This window comes from Medicago sativa, chromosome 5 (genome assembly GCF_051527215.1).
Source record: "Medicago sativa cultivar Bolivia chromosome 5, Bolivia_mono, whole genome shotgun sequence".
Lineage (NCBI taxonomy): Eukaryota > Viridiplantae > Streptophyta > Magnoliopsida > Fabales > Fabaceae > Medicago > Medicago sativa.
In genome coordinates, this window is record NC_140753.1 from 77,605,302 (window position 1) to 77,626,243 (window position 20,942).

General features: G+C 33.0%; 4 protein-coding genes across 4 annotated transcripts; 1 reads left to right on the plus strand and 3 right to left on the minus strand.

Annotated features, from left to right (window-relative positions):
- Window positions 1–336: 336 nt before the first annotated feature.
- LOC146925271 (uncharacterized) lies at window positions 337–896 on the minus strand. The gene has a single exon (XM_085711001.1). It carries the CDS (start codon window positions 855–857, stop codon window positions 543–545), a length of 315 nt encoding a protein of 104 aa, XP_085567127.1. The 5' UTR covers window positions 858–896; the 3' UTR covers window positions 337–542.
- A 4,092-nt stretch (window positions 897–4,988) lies between these two features.
- LOC146925272 (uncharacterized) lies at window positions 4,989–8,393 on the plus strand. The gene is made up of 2 exons (XM_085710237.1): window positions 4,989–7,595; window positions 7,807–8,393. Exons 1-2 carry the CDS (start codon window positions 5,129–5,131, stop codon window positions 8,133–8,135), a joined length of 2,796 nt encoding a protein of 931 aa, XP_085566363.1. The 5' UTR covers window positions 4,989–5,128; the 3' UTR covers window positions 8,136–8,393.
- A 2,362-nt stretch (window positions 8,394–10,755) lies between these two features.
- On the minus strand, window positions 10,756–11,782 carry LOC146925273 (large ribosomal subunit protein uL24z-like). Its single transcript, XM_085710238.1, has 2 exons — window positions 11,706–11,782; window positions 10,756–11,545 (listed from the first exon to the last, which is right to left on the minus strand). The coding sequence occupies exons 1-2, from the start codon at window positions 11,736–11,738 to the stop codon at window positions 10,895–10,897; spliced, it is 684 nt and encodes a 227-aa protein (XP_085566364.1). The 5' UTR covers window positions 11,739–11,782; the 3' UTR covers window positions 10,756–10,894.
- A 966-nt stretch (window positions 11,783–12,748) lies between these two features.
- LOC146925274 (regulatory protein RecX family protein) lies at window positions 12,749–19,296 on the minus strand. The gene is made up of 6 exons (XM_085710239.1): window positions 19,132–19,296; window positions 18,319–18,566; window positions 16,868–16,976; window positions 15,910–16,002; window positions 13,844–13,931; window positions 12,749–13,480 (listed from the first exon to the last, which is right to left on the minus strand). The coding sequence occupies exons 1-6, from the start codon at window positions 19,212–19,214 to the stop codon at window positions 13,190–13,192; spliced, it is 912 nt and encodes a 303-aa protein (XP_085566365.1). The 5' UTR covers window positions 19,215–19,296; the 3' UTR covers window positions 12,749–13,189.
- Between the last annotated feature and the right edge of the window lie 1,646 nt (window positions 19,297–20,942).

The following is a 20,942-nucleotide window of genomic DNA, read 5'->3' on the forward strand; positions in this document are numbered from 1 at the left end:
TTGAGGAAGATTTGGAAATCATGCATAGACTTATGATGCACAGAAAATATAGCCATGAATAATAGTCCCTCTATCAAATCAGGGGATTCGTATTCAATGTTCATTGATATGGCAATGGACAATGTGGTGCCCTAAAGTTGTATGTCTATTAAAAGGTTGATATAGCTTTGCATGCGTGTGTGTAGAGATTTGACTCATTGATTAGTTAGTAAAATTATTTTAAAAAAACTTTAACAAACGGACCCCAAATGTGATCGCAACGTTATATGATCTTTTATAAAACTACTCTTTCAAAAAAAATGTACATCTCAAATATATACTAAAACCTCTAAAAAATTCCGTCCAAATACACACCCTTAGATTTAAAGCAAGAGATCACAAGTTCGTTTTGAAATTTGCTCGATAGTTCTCTTTAATTGCGCACTCCCTCCAAACACCCTTAAATTTGCAAACCATTTACATATGCATGAATGATTATAACAAAGTTAAGAAATATATAACTAATTAAGGATCATACACATGCATGACGTGGATATATATAATCAAAAGTAGAAGAATCCGACGATAGCTGCAGTGGCAGTTGTTCCTGCTAGGATGGAGAAGTGAATGGTAGAGGCAGCACTAGGTGGAGTCGGAGTATGAAACACATTTCGAGGCACGGGTCCACCAATGGGTGCCGTTACAGTACCGCTTTTTGCTGAAGGAGGATTAGCCCTTCTAGTTCCAACAACAAGAAATTCTAAGTCATGTTCTTCATAGTCATCATCGAAAGGTTTTGGTGCATCTGCAGCAAAGGCAAGACCAATCATGGCCAACATTACAAGGACAAGAATAACAACATGATTTGAATATGCCATAATTTGTATTTGTGTTTGTGCTTTTTTGCTTATGTTGTTTTTTTTTTGACAAGTTGTTTATGTTGTTGTTGATATATTGAGGGATGTTTTTGGGTTTTGTGTGTGAGTTGGAGTAGCCATAGGAAAGGGTTCATGATATATAATATAAAACTATTTTAGTTCAAAGGTATTTCGAAGTTTGAGGAAAACCTTTGGTATCAAACGATTTTACAACTCATCTTTTTACTATTTTCAGAAATATATATCGATAATATATAGTGAGAAATGGTTTCGGATAGTTATAATGAGAAATTTGCTCAAAGCAAAATTTGGTTCTTCTTGTTATATTGTCTAAAGAAGGAAATGAGATTCCTAGAACAAATTTAATTATAGATTGTTAGACTAAGAGGTAGAACTACAATCGATATTTTGGTACAATTACAACTAATTATAATTATAAGATTAGTATATGGTTGCACCATAAAAACCAACTATAAAAAGGAAAATTGATTCTCCAATGTTACTGTAAGATACACTAACAACTTCTAACCATTTAATTTGATTAATACTTCGCAATATAGTTTTATTTTATTTTGTGTGTGAAAGACGCAATATAGTTTCAGTTGATTTCAGAATTACTGTGACTTTAATTCAACAGTTGAGATTGTATTCCATGCAATTATGTGATAATGCTGCTACAAATAATCCGGCATAATGCATCTTTGAGATCGTAGTAAATTTTCCATAATCAAGATGAGTAACTTGTGCAAAATCATAATGAGTTGTCGTAATTATGGTAAACCTAACATGACACGAAACATGAACATATAACTTTGGTTTTATCGGATGGTTGTCACTTCATTAACAATACTCAATTGATTTCAATAAATAACCATGTAACCTAAATGGACATTCAGATTTCTTTGACCATGTATCTTCTCATTTCAATGTCTTCTTAGTTTATTTGTGCACACCACCCCTTTCAAAACCAAAGACTAACTTTGTCGCTTCTTTCACCACCGTGATGAGATTTTTCTATAGCTAAGATAAATCGGACTATCGTTGTTTGATGGCGAACCCAATTGACTTGTCATCTATAATTTTATATATCACTTGTGTGAAAAATGCATGTCGCTGTATCAACTTCATTACAAAGTTTAGAAACATTGAGCTCAACAATGTTATCTTTAGAATCAACATTTGATTTCAAATCAATTTAAACTTCGATTATGTTTGGTTTCAATTCAACGGAAGTCTCAACAATGTTTGGTTTCAATTCACTACAAGATTCAACAATATTTCATTTTGAAAACATATGTTGAACCATAACTATAAATAAATAAAAAAACATAGGAAAAAACTAAATTATAAAATAATAACATAAAATAATGTAACAAAGTTGAGGAAAAAAAATACAGGGGCTGAATGGTTTGGGATTAAGAATCCTAACAAGGATCAAATCAGGTTAAAAAAACAGCAAAACAAGTAAACAACAATGCAAATGGTTTAAAAGAAGCAATACCAGTTGTTTAACTTCAAATAAATGTAAAAATCCTTTAGCTATCTCCCTTTGATGACTTGAGACACATTTTTTTGCAATTGTGTTGTTGTTGAACTTTGGATGGAATGGATGAATTAGGAAGTAGGTGGTGATGAAGAAGTGTGGTACAAATGATGTGTGTTTGATGTATGAACAAAATGGTTTAGACCATAACTCCTTAAAGGTAGCGATCAAGACGTAACTCTTAAATACCAACAATTGAAAGTTACGATTCGAGAGGTTGTTTTATGAAATTGTGTGCATTTAGAGGTATTTATTGAGCATGGTTCATATTCTCTTGAGAAAATGGGGTCAACTCGGTAAACTAATATATTGGGTTATTGGGGCTAAAACAGAAAAAATAGTTTTTTTATACTCATTTTTTTGTTTTCTAAATAGCTACAACTAAGTGTACATTTGTTTTCCTTAAAAAAAGTAAAAGTGTACACTTTGTTTATTATGCAAGTTTTTCATGAGTTTATGCAACGTTAATTAAATATATATTTAGATCCAGCAAAGATTTATTATTAGTCATGTCTTGAAAATCAATGAAGCCTCTCAAATTTTGAATCAAAGCAAGGGTTAAACAGCTAGTGCATTCAATCGGATAATTATTTTTTTTGAAGGAATTGGTTAAATTTGTTAGAAGACTTTTTACATTCTTCCAAAGATATATGTAACTCCCATATCTTAATCAATATTGTTACTAGAAGTTATTTACATGCATATGCTGCACTTAGAAAGCTGAAAACGACTTTTTACATTCTTTCAAAGATATATGTAACTCCCAAATGTAATTTTACACGTAGAGATATTCAGTTTACACTATAGGTAAGTTAAAAAAGAATAAGATTAATTGGCCGAGGGTTATAAGTTAAAATTGAAAACATATTAAATTTTAACATCACGACCTCTGATTAAGTTTGAAGAGATATTTTATCATCTCATCTAAATGTTTTGGGTAGTCTTATTTTCTTTTTGCAAAGTTATCTTTTACTTTTTTTTTTTTTTTTTTGTAAAACACGGGTTATATATCTAATTATTTTGATTAGCTATAAGTTCCAATTCTAAATTAATATACAAGAAGCTGCTGTAATTCCATAGCTTGATAGCTTCCACTCTTTGCCAACATAGCTTTATTGTTTTCTTTTATTTCTTTGGAGAAAAAAACCATGTAATTTCACGACAACCAAATTTTGCAGTTTGGAGAAAAATCTCTTAAAGAAAGAAGTTCTATATGGCACGACTCATACACCTACGAAGTCCAAGGATTGACACATAAAATACATGGAAGAGGGAGAATAAATGTGGTGTGCTATATATGTTTCATCCAAGGGCTATAAACAATTGGTCGGTCGCCGTGCTTGTTGGTTTTCGTGCCAACAAGCATTTTCTTTAAAAATATGCACATAAGTTTTGTCATTCATTTAAATGACCGACTACCCTTATCTTTGTCGTTGATTGAATCTCGATTACGTGCTTAAGCGATTTGTTTATTTACCATGTGTCATATTGGTTTTTAAGAATTTTTGTACAATATATTGAGAATATGATCTAATTATGCAAGTTAGCTGATAAAGTTGAGAAATACAAAGTGTGGCAAGCAAGTAGCAACCACCACATCAAACTCTCATCAACCACACAAAAAGGAGATGGACCACACTAAATGGACCTAGCTCATTAAAATTAAAAGAAGAAATTATCTTCTTGATTAACTGAATAGAGAGCTATTACACTAACCATCATATTGTCTATTCTGTTTGATTATCAACCTATCACTATATCTTAAGATAATTACATCACCTTAATGACCCGTTTCAGAAAAGTGCTAAAGCCATTTTTCCGTTCTATATGTCACTAGTGCTAGTGCTACACTTATATCTATACTTGATTTCAGCCAAACTTGGCACTTGTTGATATATGAAGATAAAAAGTGATTATCACGGATTTTATATTCTAGTTCTAAAATATGAACTATACAAAAGAAAACTAGTTTTAATGTGAACCAATATTACAAAAAGTAATCCGAAGCAGAAAGAATTAAAAGTAATAATTATTTCTATGTTTTAGAAAGTAAAACAAAATTATACGAACTAAAATTGAAAATTGATACACTTATTAAAATGGAAATGATATTTTCCCTCGGTTGTCAAGTCTCAAACCGAGTACTAGAAGATTGGAAGATAGAATCTTACATTCAAATACGAAAATGATATTTTAATTTAAATATTTACTATGAGAAAAAGATAGACTTAAACTTTTAATATGACATAATGGTGATGTTAAAATTAAAATTCAATAAAAGAGCATCCATTTCCAATTATTTATTTATTGCTAAATTAAAGTAGAAAACAAGGTTGGCACCAAAAAAAAAAAAGTAGGAAACAAGGTACTCAACAAGTGTCCACGTGGGGAACAAAAAATGTAAAATGTTTACATAATTTTCAGCTCCACTATTTTTATGTCTCAAGTCCAATATTAATGAAACACTATAACACCTTGGATTACAAATTACAATCAGACTTAAATTTTCACAAAGTTCAACCCCACCACTTGAGAGGTTAAGTATCAAGAATCACTATAAATACAAGACTTTACCTGAATGAAAAACCAATAACAATCATAGACATGATTATATCCTTATTTTCGAACATAACCTGTTACATTATGTTCATTTGTTCATAGCTTCTTCTCTTCCTCTATAAACAAATTCTAAAACACCTTTTTTTTTTTTCCCCTCTTATCATAAACAATGTCTACAAACTTAAATAATCTGTCACTTTTTCACAAAATTTTCTACCTCACTTTGCTTCTTCTCTCAATAAACTCTCTTATCTTTCCATGTTGTAACTCTCTTGATGAACAAGGCCAAGCTCTTATAGCATGGAAGAACAGTTTAAACATTACTGCAGATGTATTACCATCTTGGAACCTTTCAAACCAAACACCATGTAATTGGTTTGGTGTGAAGTGCAATTTACAAGGAGAGGTAGAAGAGATAAACTTGAAGTCATTGAACTTGCAAGGTTCATCATTGCCTTCCAATTTTCAACCTCTCAAGTCCTTGAAGGTTCTTGTCCTCTCATCAAACAACATAACAGGAAGGATTCCAAAAGAATTTGGAGACTATCAAGAGCTCATTTTCATTGATCTCAGTGAAAATTTTCTCTTTGGTGAAATCCCAGAAGAAATTTGCAGGCTAAGCAAACTTCAAGCTTTAGCTCTTCATACAAACTCTCTTGAAGGAAATATTCCATTCAACATAGGAAATTTACCTAGTCTTGTGAACTTGACACTCTATGACAATAAACTCAGTGGCGAAATTCCAAAGAGTATTGGCTTATTAAGTAAGCTTCAAGTATTCAGAGCTGGAGGCAATAAAAATCTCAAGGGCGAGCTGCCATCGGAGATCGGAAGCTGCACCGACTTGGTCATGTTAGGCCTTGCAGAAACCGGCATTTCCGGTAGTATTCCTTCTTCAATAGGGATGCTAAAAAAATTACAGACCATAGCTATTTACACAACTCAGTTGTCAGGCTCTATACCAGAAGAGATAGGGAATTGCAGTGAGTTGCAGAATCTGTATTTGTATCAGAACTCAATTTCTGGTTCAATTCCACCTCAAATTGGTGAGCTCAGAAAGCTTCAGAGTCTACTTTTATGGCAAAACAATATGGTAGGAGCAATTCCAGAAGAGCTTGGAAACTGCAGAGAGCTCAGTGAGATTGATTTGTCAGAAAATCTTCTCACAGGTAGCATACCAATCAGTTTTGGAAAGCTATCAAATCTGCAAGGACTTCAACTGAGTGTTAATCAGCTGTCAGGTATTATACCACCTGAAATTTCAAACTGCAGTTCTTTGACTCAGCTGGAAATTGACAACAATGCTATTACTGGTGAGATTCCTTCTGTTATTGGCAACTTGAGAAGCTTGTCTCTCTTCTTTGCATGGAAGAACAAGCTAACAGGAAAAATCCCAAATAGTCTTTCAGAGTGTCAAAATCTTCAGGCACTTGATCTTTCATACAACAACCTAACTGGTTCAATACCAAAACAACTATTTTTGTTGAGGAATCTCACTCAGCTCATGCTTATCTCCAATGATTTGGAAGGATTAATACCACCTGATATAGGTAACTGCACAAGTCTCTACAGACTGAGGTTAAATCAGAATAGATTGGTTGGTACCATTCCGTCTGAAATTGCCAACTTGAAGAACTTGAATTTTTTGGACTTAAACAACAATCATCTTGTAGGGGAGATTCCATCTCAGTTCACTGGTCTTAGCAAACTTGGAGTGCTTGATCTCTCCCACAACAAGCTCTCAGGGAATTTGGATACTCTTTCTAACCTTCAGAATCTTGTTTCTTTAAATGTTTCCTACAATGAATTCTCTGGTGAATTGCCTAACACAGCATTCTTTAGGAAACTCCCACTCAATGATCTCACTGGAAATAAAGGTCTTCACATTCCTGATGGTGTTGTAACTCCAGCTAACAGAACAAGAGCCAAATGTCGTGTTAGATTAGATATGGAGATTATATTGCTCATTCTCTTGAGCACCAGTGCAGCACTAATACTTCTCACAATCTATGTTCTGGTTCGTGCTCATGTTGCTGATGAAGCATTCATGAGAAATAACAATTCGGTGATGACTTTGTATGAGAAGTTTGGATTCTTCTCTATTGATAACATCGTCAAGAATTTCAAAGCATCTAATATGATTGACACCACAAATTCTGGAGTTTTGTACAAGGTAACAATTCCAAAAGGCCATATACTAACAGTTAAAAAGATGTGGCCAGATTCAAGAGCTTCTAGTTCTGAAATTCAAATGTTAAGTTCAATCAAACATAAGAATATCATCAAGCTTCTTGCTAGGGGATCCTATAAGAATATGATGCTGCAGTTTTATGACTACTTCCCAAGTCTGAGCTCATTGCTTCATGGTTCAGAAAAGGGAAAGTTAGAATGGGATACCAGGTATGAAGTCATCTTAGGCCTAGCTCAAGCACTTGCATATTTGCACCATGATTGTGTGCCTTCCATATTTCATGGAGATGTCAAAGCAACAAATGTGTTGATAGGTCCTGGTTATCATCCATACCTTGCTTACTACGGCCTGACAAAAATTGCAAGTGAAAAGGGCGAAAATACTAATCTCAATCCAGTTCAAAGACCTCCCTACTCCGAGAGTTCTTATGGATACATAGATCCTGGTAATTTATCTTTCTATCTATCTATTTATCAACAAGTCTATCTTTATGATTTCATTTCCCGCCTAAAACATGTTTTAGTACCTATGTTTTTATGCAGGTTTCACTAGTACTAGTTTTTCCACTACATTTAAGTTAGTTTGAGTAGTAATTTTCAATACTTTACATAAACCATTGCACAGTACTTATTTTTATTGTTTTGGCATGTGTACAGAGCTTGATTCGTTGCAGAAGATCAATGAGAAGACCGACGTGTACAGTTTCGGTGTGGTCCTACTTGAGGTGCTGACAGGAAGGCACCCATTAGATCCAACTCTGCCAGGAGGTATACACTTGGTTCAATGGGTTAAGAATCACTTGGCTAGCAAAGGAGACCCATCTGGAATTCTTGACTCAAAGCTTAGAGGGACTAAACCTACTGTTATGCATGAAATGCTACAGACTCTAGCTGTGTCATTACTATGTGTCAGTACAAAAGCTTATGACCGTCCAACAATGAAGGACACTGTTGCAATGCTCAACCAATTTCGATACTTTTCTTAGAATGTGTTAAAGGGAGTTTCAGTAGTGCATGCTAAGAATATAGTTTCACATGTATCTTCTAACTGTTCCTTTAATTTCTCATATGGATCAATCTGTTGAATAGCCATACAAGTTGCAAAAACTCATGATTGTGAATGGGGAAATGGAAAGCCAGTTAGGGCAGGCCAAAATTACTAGAGTTATTCAAGTGTAATCTTAGATATAAAATGCAAATTTCAATTATCCATAATAAAATGCATTCTAGAACCTTTAACTCAAGTTTAGTTTAATTGGCTTCTCATCTGTGACTGACATAAAAGATCTTGGCCACAATGATGTATTTGCATCCTCTGTTTTTGCCTACCATATGTTTAAGTTTTTATGCTTGTGGCAAATGATCTAAAATTCAAACAAAAGGACACGTCAGGATAAACCGATGTTGTCAATTGCGGATCACGATAAATAACAATTTATTCAAATTCCGCTAGGCAGCAATGCTATAGCGCAGCTATAGTCTCTATTTCACAATATTTTGTACTAAGTAGCAGATCATTGGACAATAGTGATTTGTTCAAATTCCATTATGCAATGGTGTAGTAGCACCGCATAGCCGCTATTTAACAACATTGATTCTAATTAATGAGCTTAATTACGTGCTTATTCATAAATTATTTGGATGGCTTATTAAAATAAGCTCAAAACAGTTCAGCTCAAAACAGTACCAGATAAGCTCAATAAGCTCTAAATAATCCTTGATAGCATTTTCTTAGGGGACAAGTGTTGAAACTTCCCTAACTAACTACCAACATAAGGAGTTCAAGAAAGAGAGCAACCTCGGGGAATGTGGAAGCTGAAACAGGAGGAATCTACTAGGGATATGATATGTGGAATTTGGGCATACAAACTAAGATTCCTAAATTGCATCCCTATCTTTCTCCCTCACACACACAGCCTTTGAATTCAAACAATGACCTGGTCCCATCCCACGTTCAATACCTCACATACCATGTTCTATCTGAAAGAGACTTTCCAGCGATTTGAAACCTCCTTCAGAAGCACATATACTAAGATTGCATATCAATAATTACCAATAATCAATAATCATATCCACATGCAGGACCACTATAGTGGAATGAAGATAACATATATAAGGAACACACAGAAAATGCAGATCCAAATATGGTCAATGGAATTTTCCATCAAATGCAAGGTTCACAAATTTTCCTGTAAAGACAAAAAAGTATCGTATTATACTGTTTTATAAGTTGTTTCTTACATTACTTTTGTCTCTACCAAGGAGAGAGACTAAACAAAATCATGAGGACCAAGAAATACTTGAATACGAGAACTCATAGCAAGTTTGTCATCTTGTAAAGTCAAGTTGCTTAAATTATTCTAAAAATGCTCTATTTTCTCACCTTTTCTTCTCCTCTAAATTCAAACAATGTTCTGTACCCTTATCCATGCATTTGTACTACTTTTTATTTACACAACCACAAGCTTAACTCTTATCTCTACTCATTGTCTAAGTTGGAACTTCAAATTTTGACTCTTTCTAAGAGTGGTTTTATGCAGATCAAACGGAAATCCTCGTCCATAAACTCGGGATTACTAAATGCCCGGCAGCAAACACACGATTACACTAAAGATTGTAAATCGATTACACCGAAGCTTGAAAATGCTTCACAAAATTCAACATCACAACACGAACACCGAGAAGCAAAGACATCCAAACAAAGGCTTAACAAACTAAGTCACACCCATAACCCATTAAATTCACTGGTATTGGCACTAGTTTGATTAGATTAGAGAATAATAATACTAATAATAAATAAAGAGTAGTGATATTTGTACATCTCTTTCTTACAACTTTCATGACAACTTTATTTTTTTCTTCTATGATTGGCCAAAAACAATAGAAGAGAAAAAGGAAGAGAGAGAATAAAAATATAATGCGAGTATGAAAGAGAAAGTTGTCAAAAAATTGTTAGAAAATGGTTGTACAAATATCATTTCTCATAAATAAATTATCATTTTGTAGGTAACAGAAACATTAACATCTTACATCATACCCTAATTTCCCATCTCTTTTCACCAAGTGAAAATGATCTCAATAAAAAAAAGGCAACCAAGTTCATGTTCAAAAACTCTTAGCAAACTTTTACTGATTTTCTATCAACCATCATCGCTACCCACATTCCCATCTTACCCTAGTTGGCCTCAACCTATGAAGAACTAACGCAGACACTGACAACAGACACCAGAGCCACTCGATTGACACCTATGAAGCACGGATACAGACACGGACACGCCGACACAACTAATAATTAAAGAAAATCACATAATTCAATGTAATTATATGTTGGCGTCGGACGTGTCGTGTGCAACACGCCCAATCCGAGGAACGTATGTGCTTCATAGATTGACACAAACACGACCACCAGACACACAACACTAATTAGAGAAAATAACATGATTGCATGCAATCGTGTGTGTCAATAATACAGGTCGGATCATAAGTGTCATGTCGGCACTACAGAGGTCTCAACCCTCAATTTCTTTTCACAACATTGAAAATTTAATTAGAACAATCACATCTCAATAACAGATAAAAATAATCAAAACAAACAAACACAAACAATGATAATGTAAAACATTTCATTTCATTCAGTAAATTAAAAACAAATCATACTGAAATTCCAAATTTTCAACTCCAACAACATAATCAAAACCAATTATAACAATCCCAACAAAAAACAAAACTCTAATCAAAATGAAAATCAATCAACATTCTGCATAATATCTTCAGCACCAAACTTAGTACCCTTCTCCTTATCCGCAGCAGCACGTCCTTTCGCCTTCCTCTCAAGCAACGACTTCCTATCCTTATCCAATCTCAGCTTAGTAACAACAACTTTGGAAGGATCAACACCAACATTCACAGTACTACCATTAACTTTTTCACGAGTAATACGTTCAATATGAATAACCCATTTTTTGCGATAAACTTGAACGATTTTACCTTCACGACCTTTGAATGTTCCTCTAACAACTTGAACTTCATCGTCTTTGCGAACTGGTATGGAACGGACGTTGTATTTGGATCGGAGATCGGTGGACAGTGGTGCGCTCATTATCACACGGCGGAGACTTGATGGGGCCGTAAAATGCGCCTTTCGGCTCTTCCTACGGCTGCTTGAAACTCTTGGATTGAACTTCATCTTCTTCTTCTTCTTCGCCTCTCTCTCTCTCTCACACACTCTCTCTGAATGAAGAATTAGGGTTTCGATTTCAGAGCTCAAAACCTTGTTTTGTGATGATGGTGAATGATTGGTTTTGGGCTTGGGCCTTTCGGATCTGAGATCAAGTAGCAACTTCTTTGGTTGATTTTTGCACCCTCCTGTAATTTGGACGAGATCTAAAAATAATCTCTGCAAAATAAAAAAGATAAATGATATTTGTACAATCATTTTGTAATAATTTTATGATAACTTGAAATATTTCTTTTCTCAAGTTTTATTCTAGAAACAATGTTATTATAAGTTTTTAAAACAATTTAAGTCTTATTAGAGATGTTAAGAAAAATTGTACCACTGAATATAGGATAAAATTCGTCAGAGACATGGAAGGAGCAATGTAAAATAAGTAAAATTAATGGATACAAAGATGGAGTTCATGGTATCCTTACCTGTCGGTATTTATACATGTTAGTAAATGAGTAAAATTAATAAAATATAGTAATATTTTAATATAAAACTTCTCCACATGAAAGAAACTTTTACCTAATATCCAAAGTCTTGTTTATTGTTTGATAGGAAATTTCATAGTCAAAGTGAAAATGCAATGTATTAATATTTTATGTTTTTATGTGTTAATGCTTTTTAGAGTTGTCAAATGATGATGAAGAAATCCTACATAATACAACTAATAATTGCTTTTTAACATAATTGCATTTTTTTTAATAAATAATGTGATGGATGTTAGTATCTACATATACACAGAGATATTTCAAAATCCGCTAAATCATTTACCATGAATATCATTTTTATCCAATAGAGCATGTAGTGGATGTCTATTTGTGTTAATGGATATTCATTGTCATATCTCATGTACTTTTATTATTAAAAAAATGAAAAAAAATTATTACATCATAAATAATATTTAATACTTAACTAATTTTGAAATGCATATTTATCTTAAAGTTTTTTTTGACTAAATATATTTATCTTAAAAGTTTAAATATAAGAAGTATTATATACACTAAAATCCATTTTAGTACCTCACGATTTTCTTGCTTCTTGCAGGTCATTTAAATCTCACAAAAAATAATAACAAATTAGTCCCTCACATTTTCATACGGATTATAACTATGCCATTTGAAGTTACAAAATCAAACTTTTAGTATTGAGTTGATACCTCATGGACTGGTGTAATGGTGATGACTTACTCCTCTCACACAAAAATACTCACTTAACATGTCTTCAATATTTTTAAGTAATATTATGAGCCGTTACTGAAGAGTTCTCAGACAGGTGCATCCAACCAGGTTCTGCAAGTCTCCATCATTGAAAAAAAATAATCAAAAGTTGCCATGACATCATCAATGCCACTCATACAGTTCTAGAAGCTGTAAATTCTAATAATGGCTTTAATTGGATTAATAATCATGTTGATGATTTTTCTAGAGTAAGTAGACTTTAAAACAACCTTACATCAATTGTTTACATCATATCAGACAGCACCATCAAAAAATGGGCACACAATGTACTCACAAATAGTAGCATCTCCTAAGTGGTGCTTTCTGCTTTATCTCACTCAGCCTCAATGTGAAAAAGAAAGCAGCTTCAATGAACTCAGACAAGTGCAGTCATGTTTGTGTGCTAAAATGCATTATGGCCTTGAGCCACAAAATGAAGCAATGAAATGCTAGTTTTATTGCCATAGCATTATGAGACAATGGACAGCCCTACCATAATACACACTATACAAATACAATACATCAAACATGATGGTTTATGGACCCCACCAAATGGATTTCAGATTAGTATATGAAATTTGGATGTCCCAGTTGTGCACTATGGAGGATTCTGCTCATGCCTATCTAGTTTGTTTACTATGATGCTAATGACACTCCAGTCAAAACCACGATATTGAAGCCATCGAATAATCCTTGATTTCCTTGTCTCCTTCGGAACATTCTGACCTTTGAACCACTGCTTTGAGGCCTGAACATAAAGATGATCAATGGATTGCTTTGACAAGCCAATAATTGACTTCTCTTCTCCAGAACAATCATTGTTGTCCTTAAAAACCACTTCAACTGCTTTTTCAGCATCAGCTTGACTAACTCCTTTCTTGAACAGTGCCTGCCACAAGAATTAAAGTCCATCACACGCATATTTTCGTTGATGATAATAATAGCAAGTATATGGTTCTTAAACGCATGTGCGACCATGAAAACAATGTCGCTGACCATGCCTTATCCATATGCTCTCTAGTATTGTAAAGTAATAGGACATAATTATGAAATGAAAAAAAAAAGTAGATGCACACTGCTAGGTGAATTTGCAAGTTGCTGTCACAATGTACTACATCTTTCACTCCTAATACTACATAAGTTAAAATGAAGATGAGCTTATGAGTAATAACTAAAGACAGCAAAGTGTTGGCAGTGTATTGGAAAGCAAAAAGTAAGAGGATGAACAGAAGGGCGGACTAGACTAGCTTACCTGTTTGATCCGTCTTGGCCCCCAAGTAGACGAAGACCATCTAGATTGAGAATATGATTCAGCATACAACCTATCATTGATGAACCCTCTGAAACAAAGGGATAAAATCATAAAACATGACCATAATCCCAAAGAATGTATTAAAATTCAGAAAATTCAGTTTTTTTTTATTTTTTTATAAATGAACTTGACAATGTACATTACGAAAAGTACTACACAATGTGATTCTTTTCAAACTGCAGAGAAGGTTTACCGAATCAGTCAAGAATTAAATTTTGTTCCAAACACTCTGTTTCACACAGATACAAGAAGCAATATCATATATTCATACTAATATGATCAAATTGGTTTATGTAAACTTTCGAAAAATTTGGATACTTATATGATAGATTATTTTAAATAGAAAATTGTATATATAAATTATGATGTGCTTGAACTAATATAATTTATTATAGAATATGTACATTTCTTTTATGTCTCCATTTCTTTTTTTCCCTATTCTCCACTGTCTAAACATGTTACATCCATCCTCTCTTTCACACAAAAACGGAGGAAATATAGTTCATCAACTTCTACAATCTACCCAGTTAAAAATCTTATAAAGGTGTCGCTATGTGTTGATAATCTGAAAAATATTGATTCTATCAACCGCATCAAAGTTAAAATGGTAAATTAATGAACATATTCATGACTACACAGGGTGGATCACTCTAAAATACTCAAGAATCATTCTTCTTCTACACCTGATTATCTAGCTACTATTCTCATGGAGACCCCGCAACTGATTTTAAGTTAGCTACTGTGTCTGTTATTGCAGATTTTAAGTCATCTTCATCAGGCACGGATCTAGTGTGGGGGCAATGGGATCAAGCGACCCCACTTGCCTCCACATGTGTATTGTATTTTTAACCCAAAATTAGATATATATCTAGTTTGACCCGTTTATATAGTATTATTGTCTTCACATAGTCTATTTATTACACTATAAAAATTATAAAACAAAAAAGGATCCTAATGAGTGTTCTAAGAGCACTAGTTAATAAATCAAAAGTAGTTTTTTTTTTTTTTTTTTTTTTATAAAAAGTTATAATTATTATATCGATACAAATAATGTTTATTTTTAGGATAAAATTTTCTTTTATGAAATAACTATTCTTATATTTGTTGAAAAAGGTTGTGACTGACTGACGCAATACGGAAGCGTAGGCTTAGCAAGCGCTAAACCTAAAAGATAAACTGACAGGTTGCAAGCGACAAACCTATCAAAAAGTGCCTCTTAGGCTGCATAATGTTCTGTTTAAATAGCAAAAGAAATAACAAACCCGTGGGCTGAAATAAAACAAAATGAAATAATAATAGAAAGTTCTAGAAAATTATTAAGATTTGGCTAAAATAATAAATACTATTAAATTACTAATAAAACCCTCCTGCATCACTGACGCTATGCGTTATAAAGTTTTATATAATTTTCGCACGCTTACGCGTTTATAAAGTTTTATATAAATTTTTATGATATAACTTGACCCCACTTATTAAAATTTCTGGATCTGTCACTGATCTTCATGACAGCCATTTGTATCTGTTATTGCAGATATCTTATCTTAGTTAATTACTTAGTTAAACTGAATAGAACATGATAAAAACTGGATTTAAGAAAAGCAAGCAAAAGTTCTAATAATGGTAATGTTAGGAGCGGGTTGGACCTATGCCTAATAAATGGGCTGAATAGGAAACCCGTGGAGCGATGGCTGATATAGCAATCAGTTGGAATATTCAACATGATTATAAGGGGTGGAAGTAAGAGAGGGAACATTCATCCAGAAATATTGTTAGAGTTTGTTAGGAGAGTTTCTCTCTGGTAGGAGCATATTGCTCTGGTTAGGAGTTCTTGAACTCCGGTTATCTTTTCTTTTTCCGTTTCCACCATTGTAGAGCTCTTGAGTTCATCACTTATCAATTCAATAATACACTGTTACATTATTTATTTTACTGGGTTCTATCAGATACATTTGGAAATGGATGATAAATAACAGTCCAACAATTTTGATATGAAGTTAGCTACATACTGTCTCTGGAGCTTGTTTATCACTGCCTCCACTGCATTAGGGGAGAATTTCTTGCTAAGCAATTTCTTTCTCAACTCTACTGCTGTGAGTGCCCTGCGGAGTAAGAAGATAGGCATGCTTAAAAGAAAAGACAGCATTTTGCATTGAATGTATATGCACGGTCCCAAGTCCAACGTGTAAAAAATATTAGAGGTATGTTATTTGAACAACCATTTTTGGGACAACTTATGGAACAACCAAAGATATACAAAGAAATGTAGGTAGTGGCACGAAAACCAGAGCAATAGAGAGAGAAAGTGAGAACACAATGAGAGTATGAGAGAGAGAGAGAGAGAGAGAGAGAGAGAGTTGTCACAAAATGATTTTACAAATACCATTTCTCAAAATATTAGCTGACTTGAATCATAACAAAATTTCTTCCCTTTGTTAATAACTTACAAGCAATAACAAATCCAGGTAATTAAATGTTTTGATAGTTGATTGATACTGTTAAAAATGTTTCAAAAGACATGCCAAATAGTTATAATTCATTCCACATTATCTCACCCTTTGATATAGTGATCTGCAAAGTTGCAAACAACCCAAATCAAGTTGAAATTTCAGAAAAAAATACAATGGATTTTTTAAGGAGATAGTAACTACATTGCGCAAGTAACACAGTATGCTTTGAAATGATCGTTTAGCTCTGTGGTTTTATACTGCCAGTTTTCTTCAGAAATGTGACAATTGCATTGCCTCAGTAGGAAGCACGGTGATAATTGAATGCCGATGTTAAGAACAAGTGATGCAAAGAGACAAGAAAAACGACATATTTATCATGAAAATGTTTGATTTTTCTTGCACTAAATTAGGAAAACATACAACTTCATATTCTCTTCAATTTGGCTGACGATGCAGCATAATAAACTATTGTTGCGTTGAACAAGTTATGTTACAAGTTCGAGACGAGGGAACTAACCTAGATGCAAGTAATTTGACAGCCGATTGTTCAGCATCATTGGTAAATTTGTCAACACGTATGAAATCCTGTTCACAAGAATCTCCAACCTCTTCCATTTGTTCAGAACCTAGAATCCACAAATTAAGATGATCAGAACAACTTTATTTCTTGGATAAAAAAGTTGTAAGTGTTATAACTATGATTTTAAAGCTTACTAATTGATTTTGTAGCTGAATATTCTGTCACAACAAATTGATAGAAAGAAGTTAAATGAGCTAAAACAGGCTATGAAAAAACACTTAATGCTAAAATTTTAAAAGGTAAATTGGAAAAATAAATGAACATGGTGAATCAAGAATCATGAACCTATCATGATCATCCATCCTAGATATTAATGATTAAGGAGATCCTATCAAGCTCTAGAGAAAATTAATAATGGTTAACCATAAGATAATACTGTTTTTCCTTTCTTCCCAATTTCCCCCATAACATTATCAAATTTTTGTTAAGAGCTTACATTTATTCAACTTATCAAATACAATGGTCCTCAACTATAATGAAGCCTCTGAAGCGAGAACATTCTCTAAATAAATGGAAAACACCAGTCTTTATACATATACAAAATCTATTTAACAGTTTAGCACTCGGTTAATCATAGTTTAAATGGAAAATAGTCAACTTTCTAGGGATGGTTTAAAAAGTGAATAAATAGTGTCCAAAATGTATAGTCAGCCATAAAGTAAGCTCCGATGGTTATCTATGTGTGTCTAACACAGATCAAGTTCCCCTGACCCGTGAGATAAAACAAATATCTCACAATCTAAGCAGTATTAATCTACCTACAGATCAAGTGTATAAACTAGGGAGATATGCTTATAGTTTTTGGTTACATTCAATCCTGCAGGTGTATCCTAATAAACTCACCACATAGATAAGTTATAACTTCACCTACAGCATACTGGTACTTTGGTAATTGGTACAATGTAAGAATATCATGTCACCGTACTTTAAGTAACCGATCCCGTGCCAAGCATCAAATTTAATTACAAGGCTTAAACTCACAGTTCTTTTGAGTCTAGATACCCCATGAATTGGTAGTATTAATGTAGTTCCTCTGTGAAGTGAAGCATAAGTAGCCCCAAAATGATAAAATCCGTGTTTTCAAAACTGAATGAATGGATCAACCGGTTGAACCTTGAACCGACCTTTATTATAGGTCGGTTATTTTTGCGGTTTTATCTCCGCTCGAGCGGTTTAAGCCAGTTGAACCATGGCCCAGAAGTCTCGCGAGTTCAACGTCTAGTTCGGTTTTTAAAACATTGGATAAAATAGAATGATGTCATAGGCCAAACTTGGATTAACTTAATGGAAGATTTCAATCAAAACAAGTATATATTCTTAAGAAAAAGTAGTCATAAACTAAGTGTTCGAGCATAAGTTAAATGTGAGAGCTTCTATAACTAGTTTACCTTCTTCACTATCATCAAAGAGTAACTCAGTATGAACTTCATCTGGATTTGGAGAAGTTTCACAATGCGGAATTGTTGCATGCCCAATTTTCCCATCATTTATCTTGATTACACTGCCATCAGCAAAGCTACAATACTCCAAATGGGGAATTTTCACCCTGCATGATGTGTTAGGAATGTACCTAACACCAACACACGAACTAAAGTCTCTCCTCTTGAAGCATTCAATCCGAAACTTCCAAATGTTCCTAATTTCAATTTCAATAATAAAAAAAAACGAAAGTCATAAGAATCATGACCAAAAACATTATGGAATCATGACAAAAACATTACAAAATATGGCCCCGTTTGGATAAACAACTTATTTGCAGCTTATAGCACAAGCGCTTATGTATAAGCTAAAAACAACTTACAACGTCATAAGCTGTTTCCATAAGTTCTCCCAAACAGTCTCACAAAACTTATGAGAGTGGATAACCTCAAATAAGCGAACTAAAAGCTTGAATTTTTACAAAAATTTCCATCAACCCATATTACAATGCAACCAATTGGGTAGCTAAATTTGAACTCCGTTATTAATTAAAAGCTGAAAAAGAATCAAACTTTTCTGTAATTTTATTAAAAGCTTGAATTTTTACAAGAATTTGCGTCAACCCATTACAATGCAACCAATTGGGTATCTAAATTAGAACTCGATTAATCATTTAAACTGAAAATGAATCAAACTTTTCAGTGATTTGGTTTTTCAACTATAGCAAACAAATGGGTCATAATTTTTTTGAGATAAATGGAATTATATAAAATAGTAGTTACCTGGGGATTGAAAAAATGCGAGGTTGAAGATGAGATGAGATTTTGAAGCCAATGTTTCCCGCTAAACTTCTTGCCATGTTCATGTAACCAAAATTTGTGCCGTAGGAAGGGTCTCTTACTCTTTGTTTCTTTTCATTTTATATCTTCTTTCTTTTTCTGTTTTTTTAGACCCTCCTGTACTTTTTCTTTTTTTGTCAAGTAGCCCAGTGGTTAGAACTCACACAATTTAATTGTGGAGAAGTGGGGTGTCCGGGGTTATACTTATAATTATAATATTCTTGGTTAATAAGCCTTCAAATTTAATTTCTTAAAAAAAAAAAAAACCCTTCAAATTTAATGCAATCTCAAAAAAAAAAACCCTCAAATTTATTTAAAAAAAAAGCTCCTCAAATTGTTCACCGATCAGATCCTAACTTTCAATCGATATTTTGAAAGTAAACTCCAATTAGGTTGTGATTCTCGATAAACATTTTTATGAAAATGTGAGCAATTTGAGGGCTAATTGAAAATCAGCACCTGAATGTTTTGTTTTCAAAACTTTTGGTATGAGTATTCGAAATGGATGTTTTGAAAAGAAAAAAAAAACTTATTTGGGCATTAAAATCGAATCCTTCAAATAATTTAACACAGTTTTTTTAGAGAAATGATATTTTGACAACTTTTGGACAACTTTCTCTCTCATACTCACATGATGTTGTTATCCTCTCTCTTCCTTTTTCTCTCTCTATTGTTTTTGACCAATAAGAAGTGAGAAAAACAAGGTTGTCAACAAAGTTGTCATCAACTGGATGTCAAAATATCATTACTCTTTTTTTTAAGATCATTAGTCTAGTCTAGGATGGGTTAAGTAATTTTTAGAAGAAAAAAATGTTAAAATTAAGGGTATTTTTGAAATATCATGTGTATTCTATTTTGAGAGAAGAAATATCATGTGTTTGGGTACAAAGTTAAATTTTCCAATAAAGGCTACATCCCCAATTTGCGCTTAAATTGAGCAATTTAGATCTGTTTGGATTGACTTATTTTTGAGCTTATGAGAAATAGCTTATAAAAAATAAGTAAGCTTATATGTTAACACATAAGTTTCCAGCCACTAACGAAAATTGTATTTTAATAAACTGTTTTTTCATAAACTACCTTGACAAGCTTATGAAAAATACTTAAAAATTTACTTATTTGCATAAGCTAAAAAATAAATCAATTCAAATAGGTTCCGTCTTTTCTCAATCATCTCATGACAATCTGCTAGGTTTTCTCAAATGTCAACCCACTAATCTTTGGAGTTTAAACTATATGTTCATGCATTCGACCGCATATCATTAAGATGTCTCTTTGTCATATTATTACTTTGTAAAGTATATTTTTGTTTTAACTCTTTGGTTGTTCTGGAAAAATGACATTGATTAATCTAGAGTTCCACTTGCAAGGTACCATATGTTTGGATTTAGTTATTTACCACGAATTTCAAGAAGTTACAAATTGTAGCTTTGAGTTCGACGCACGTTTAAAGACTACCCACCAAAAGAAACAAAATCTTGTCAAAAATTGTTTTAGATAAGATCGAAATCAAGTACTATTTGAATAGTTTCGGCCTTATAAAAAATTCATTAACCATTTGAATCTAATTATTATTGAATAGTTGATTGAGGAAGTTATGATTTGGTTTACAATAATGATGTTTTCAAATCTAACTTAATTGAATGTTGTATATGTTGACTTCTTGTAGGTTATATGATAGAATTATTTTCAAGCTTTCCTTTATTAATAAAAAAATTATTATCAAATCATATAAATCAAAAAGCTCAAAGAAA

Excerpts from the sequence above, each read along its gene's own strand:
- LOC146925271 (XM_085711001.1), bottom strand. The coding sequence starts at position 857 with ATGGCATATTCAAATCATGTTGTTATTCTTGTCCTTGTAATGTTGGCC.
- LOC146925272 (XM_085710237.1), top strand. The coding sequence starts at position 5,129 with ATGTCTACAAACTTAAATAATCTGTCACTTTTTCACAAAATTTTCTAC. Across the intron at positions 7,596-7,806 it reads TTATGGATACATAGATCCTG|AGCTTGATTCGTTGCAGAAG; the intron begins GTAATTTATCTT and ends GCATGTGTACAG.
- LOC146925273 (XM_085710238.1), bottom strand. The coding sequence starts at position 11,738 with ATGTCTCTGACGAATTTTATCCTATATTCAGTG. Across the intron at positions 11,546-11,705 it reads ATTTTATCCTATATTCAGTG|AGATTATTTTTAGATCTCGT; the intron begins GTACAATTTTTC and ends TTTATTTTGCAG.
- LOC146925274 (XM_085710239.1), bottom strand. The coding sequence starts at position 19,214 with ATGAACATGGCAAGAAGTTTAGCGGGAAACATTGGCTTCAAAATCTCA. Across the intron at positions 18,567-19,131 it reads CGCATTTTTTCAATCCCCAG|GAACATTTGGAAGTTTCGGA; the intron begins GTAACTACTATT and ends AATTGAAATTAG. Across the intron at positions 16,003-16,867 it reads GTCAAATTACTTGCATCTAG|GGCACTCACAGCAGTAGAGT; the intron begins GTTAGTTCCCTC and ends CTTACTCCGCAG.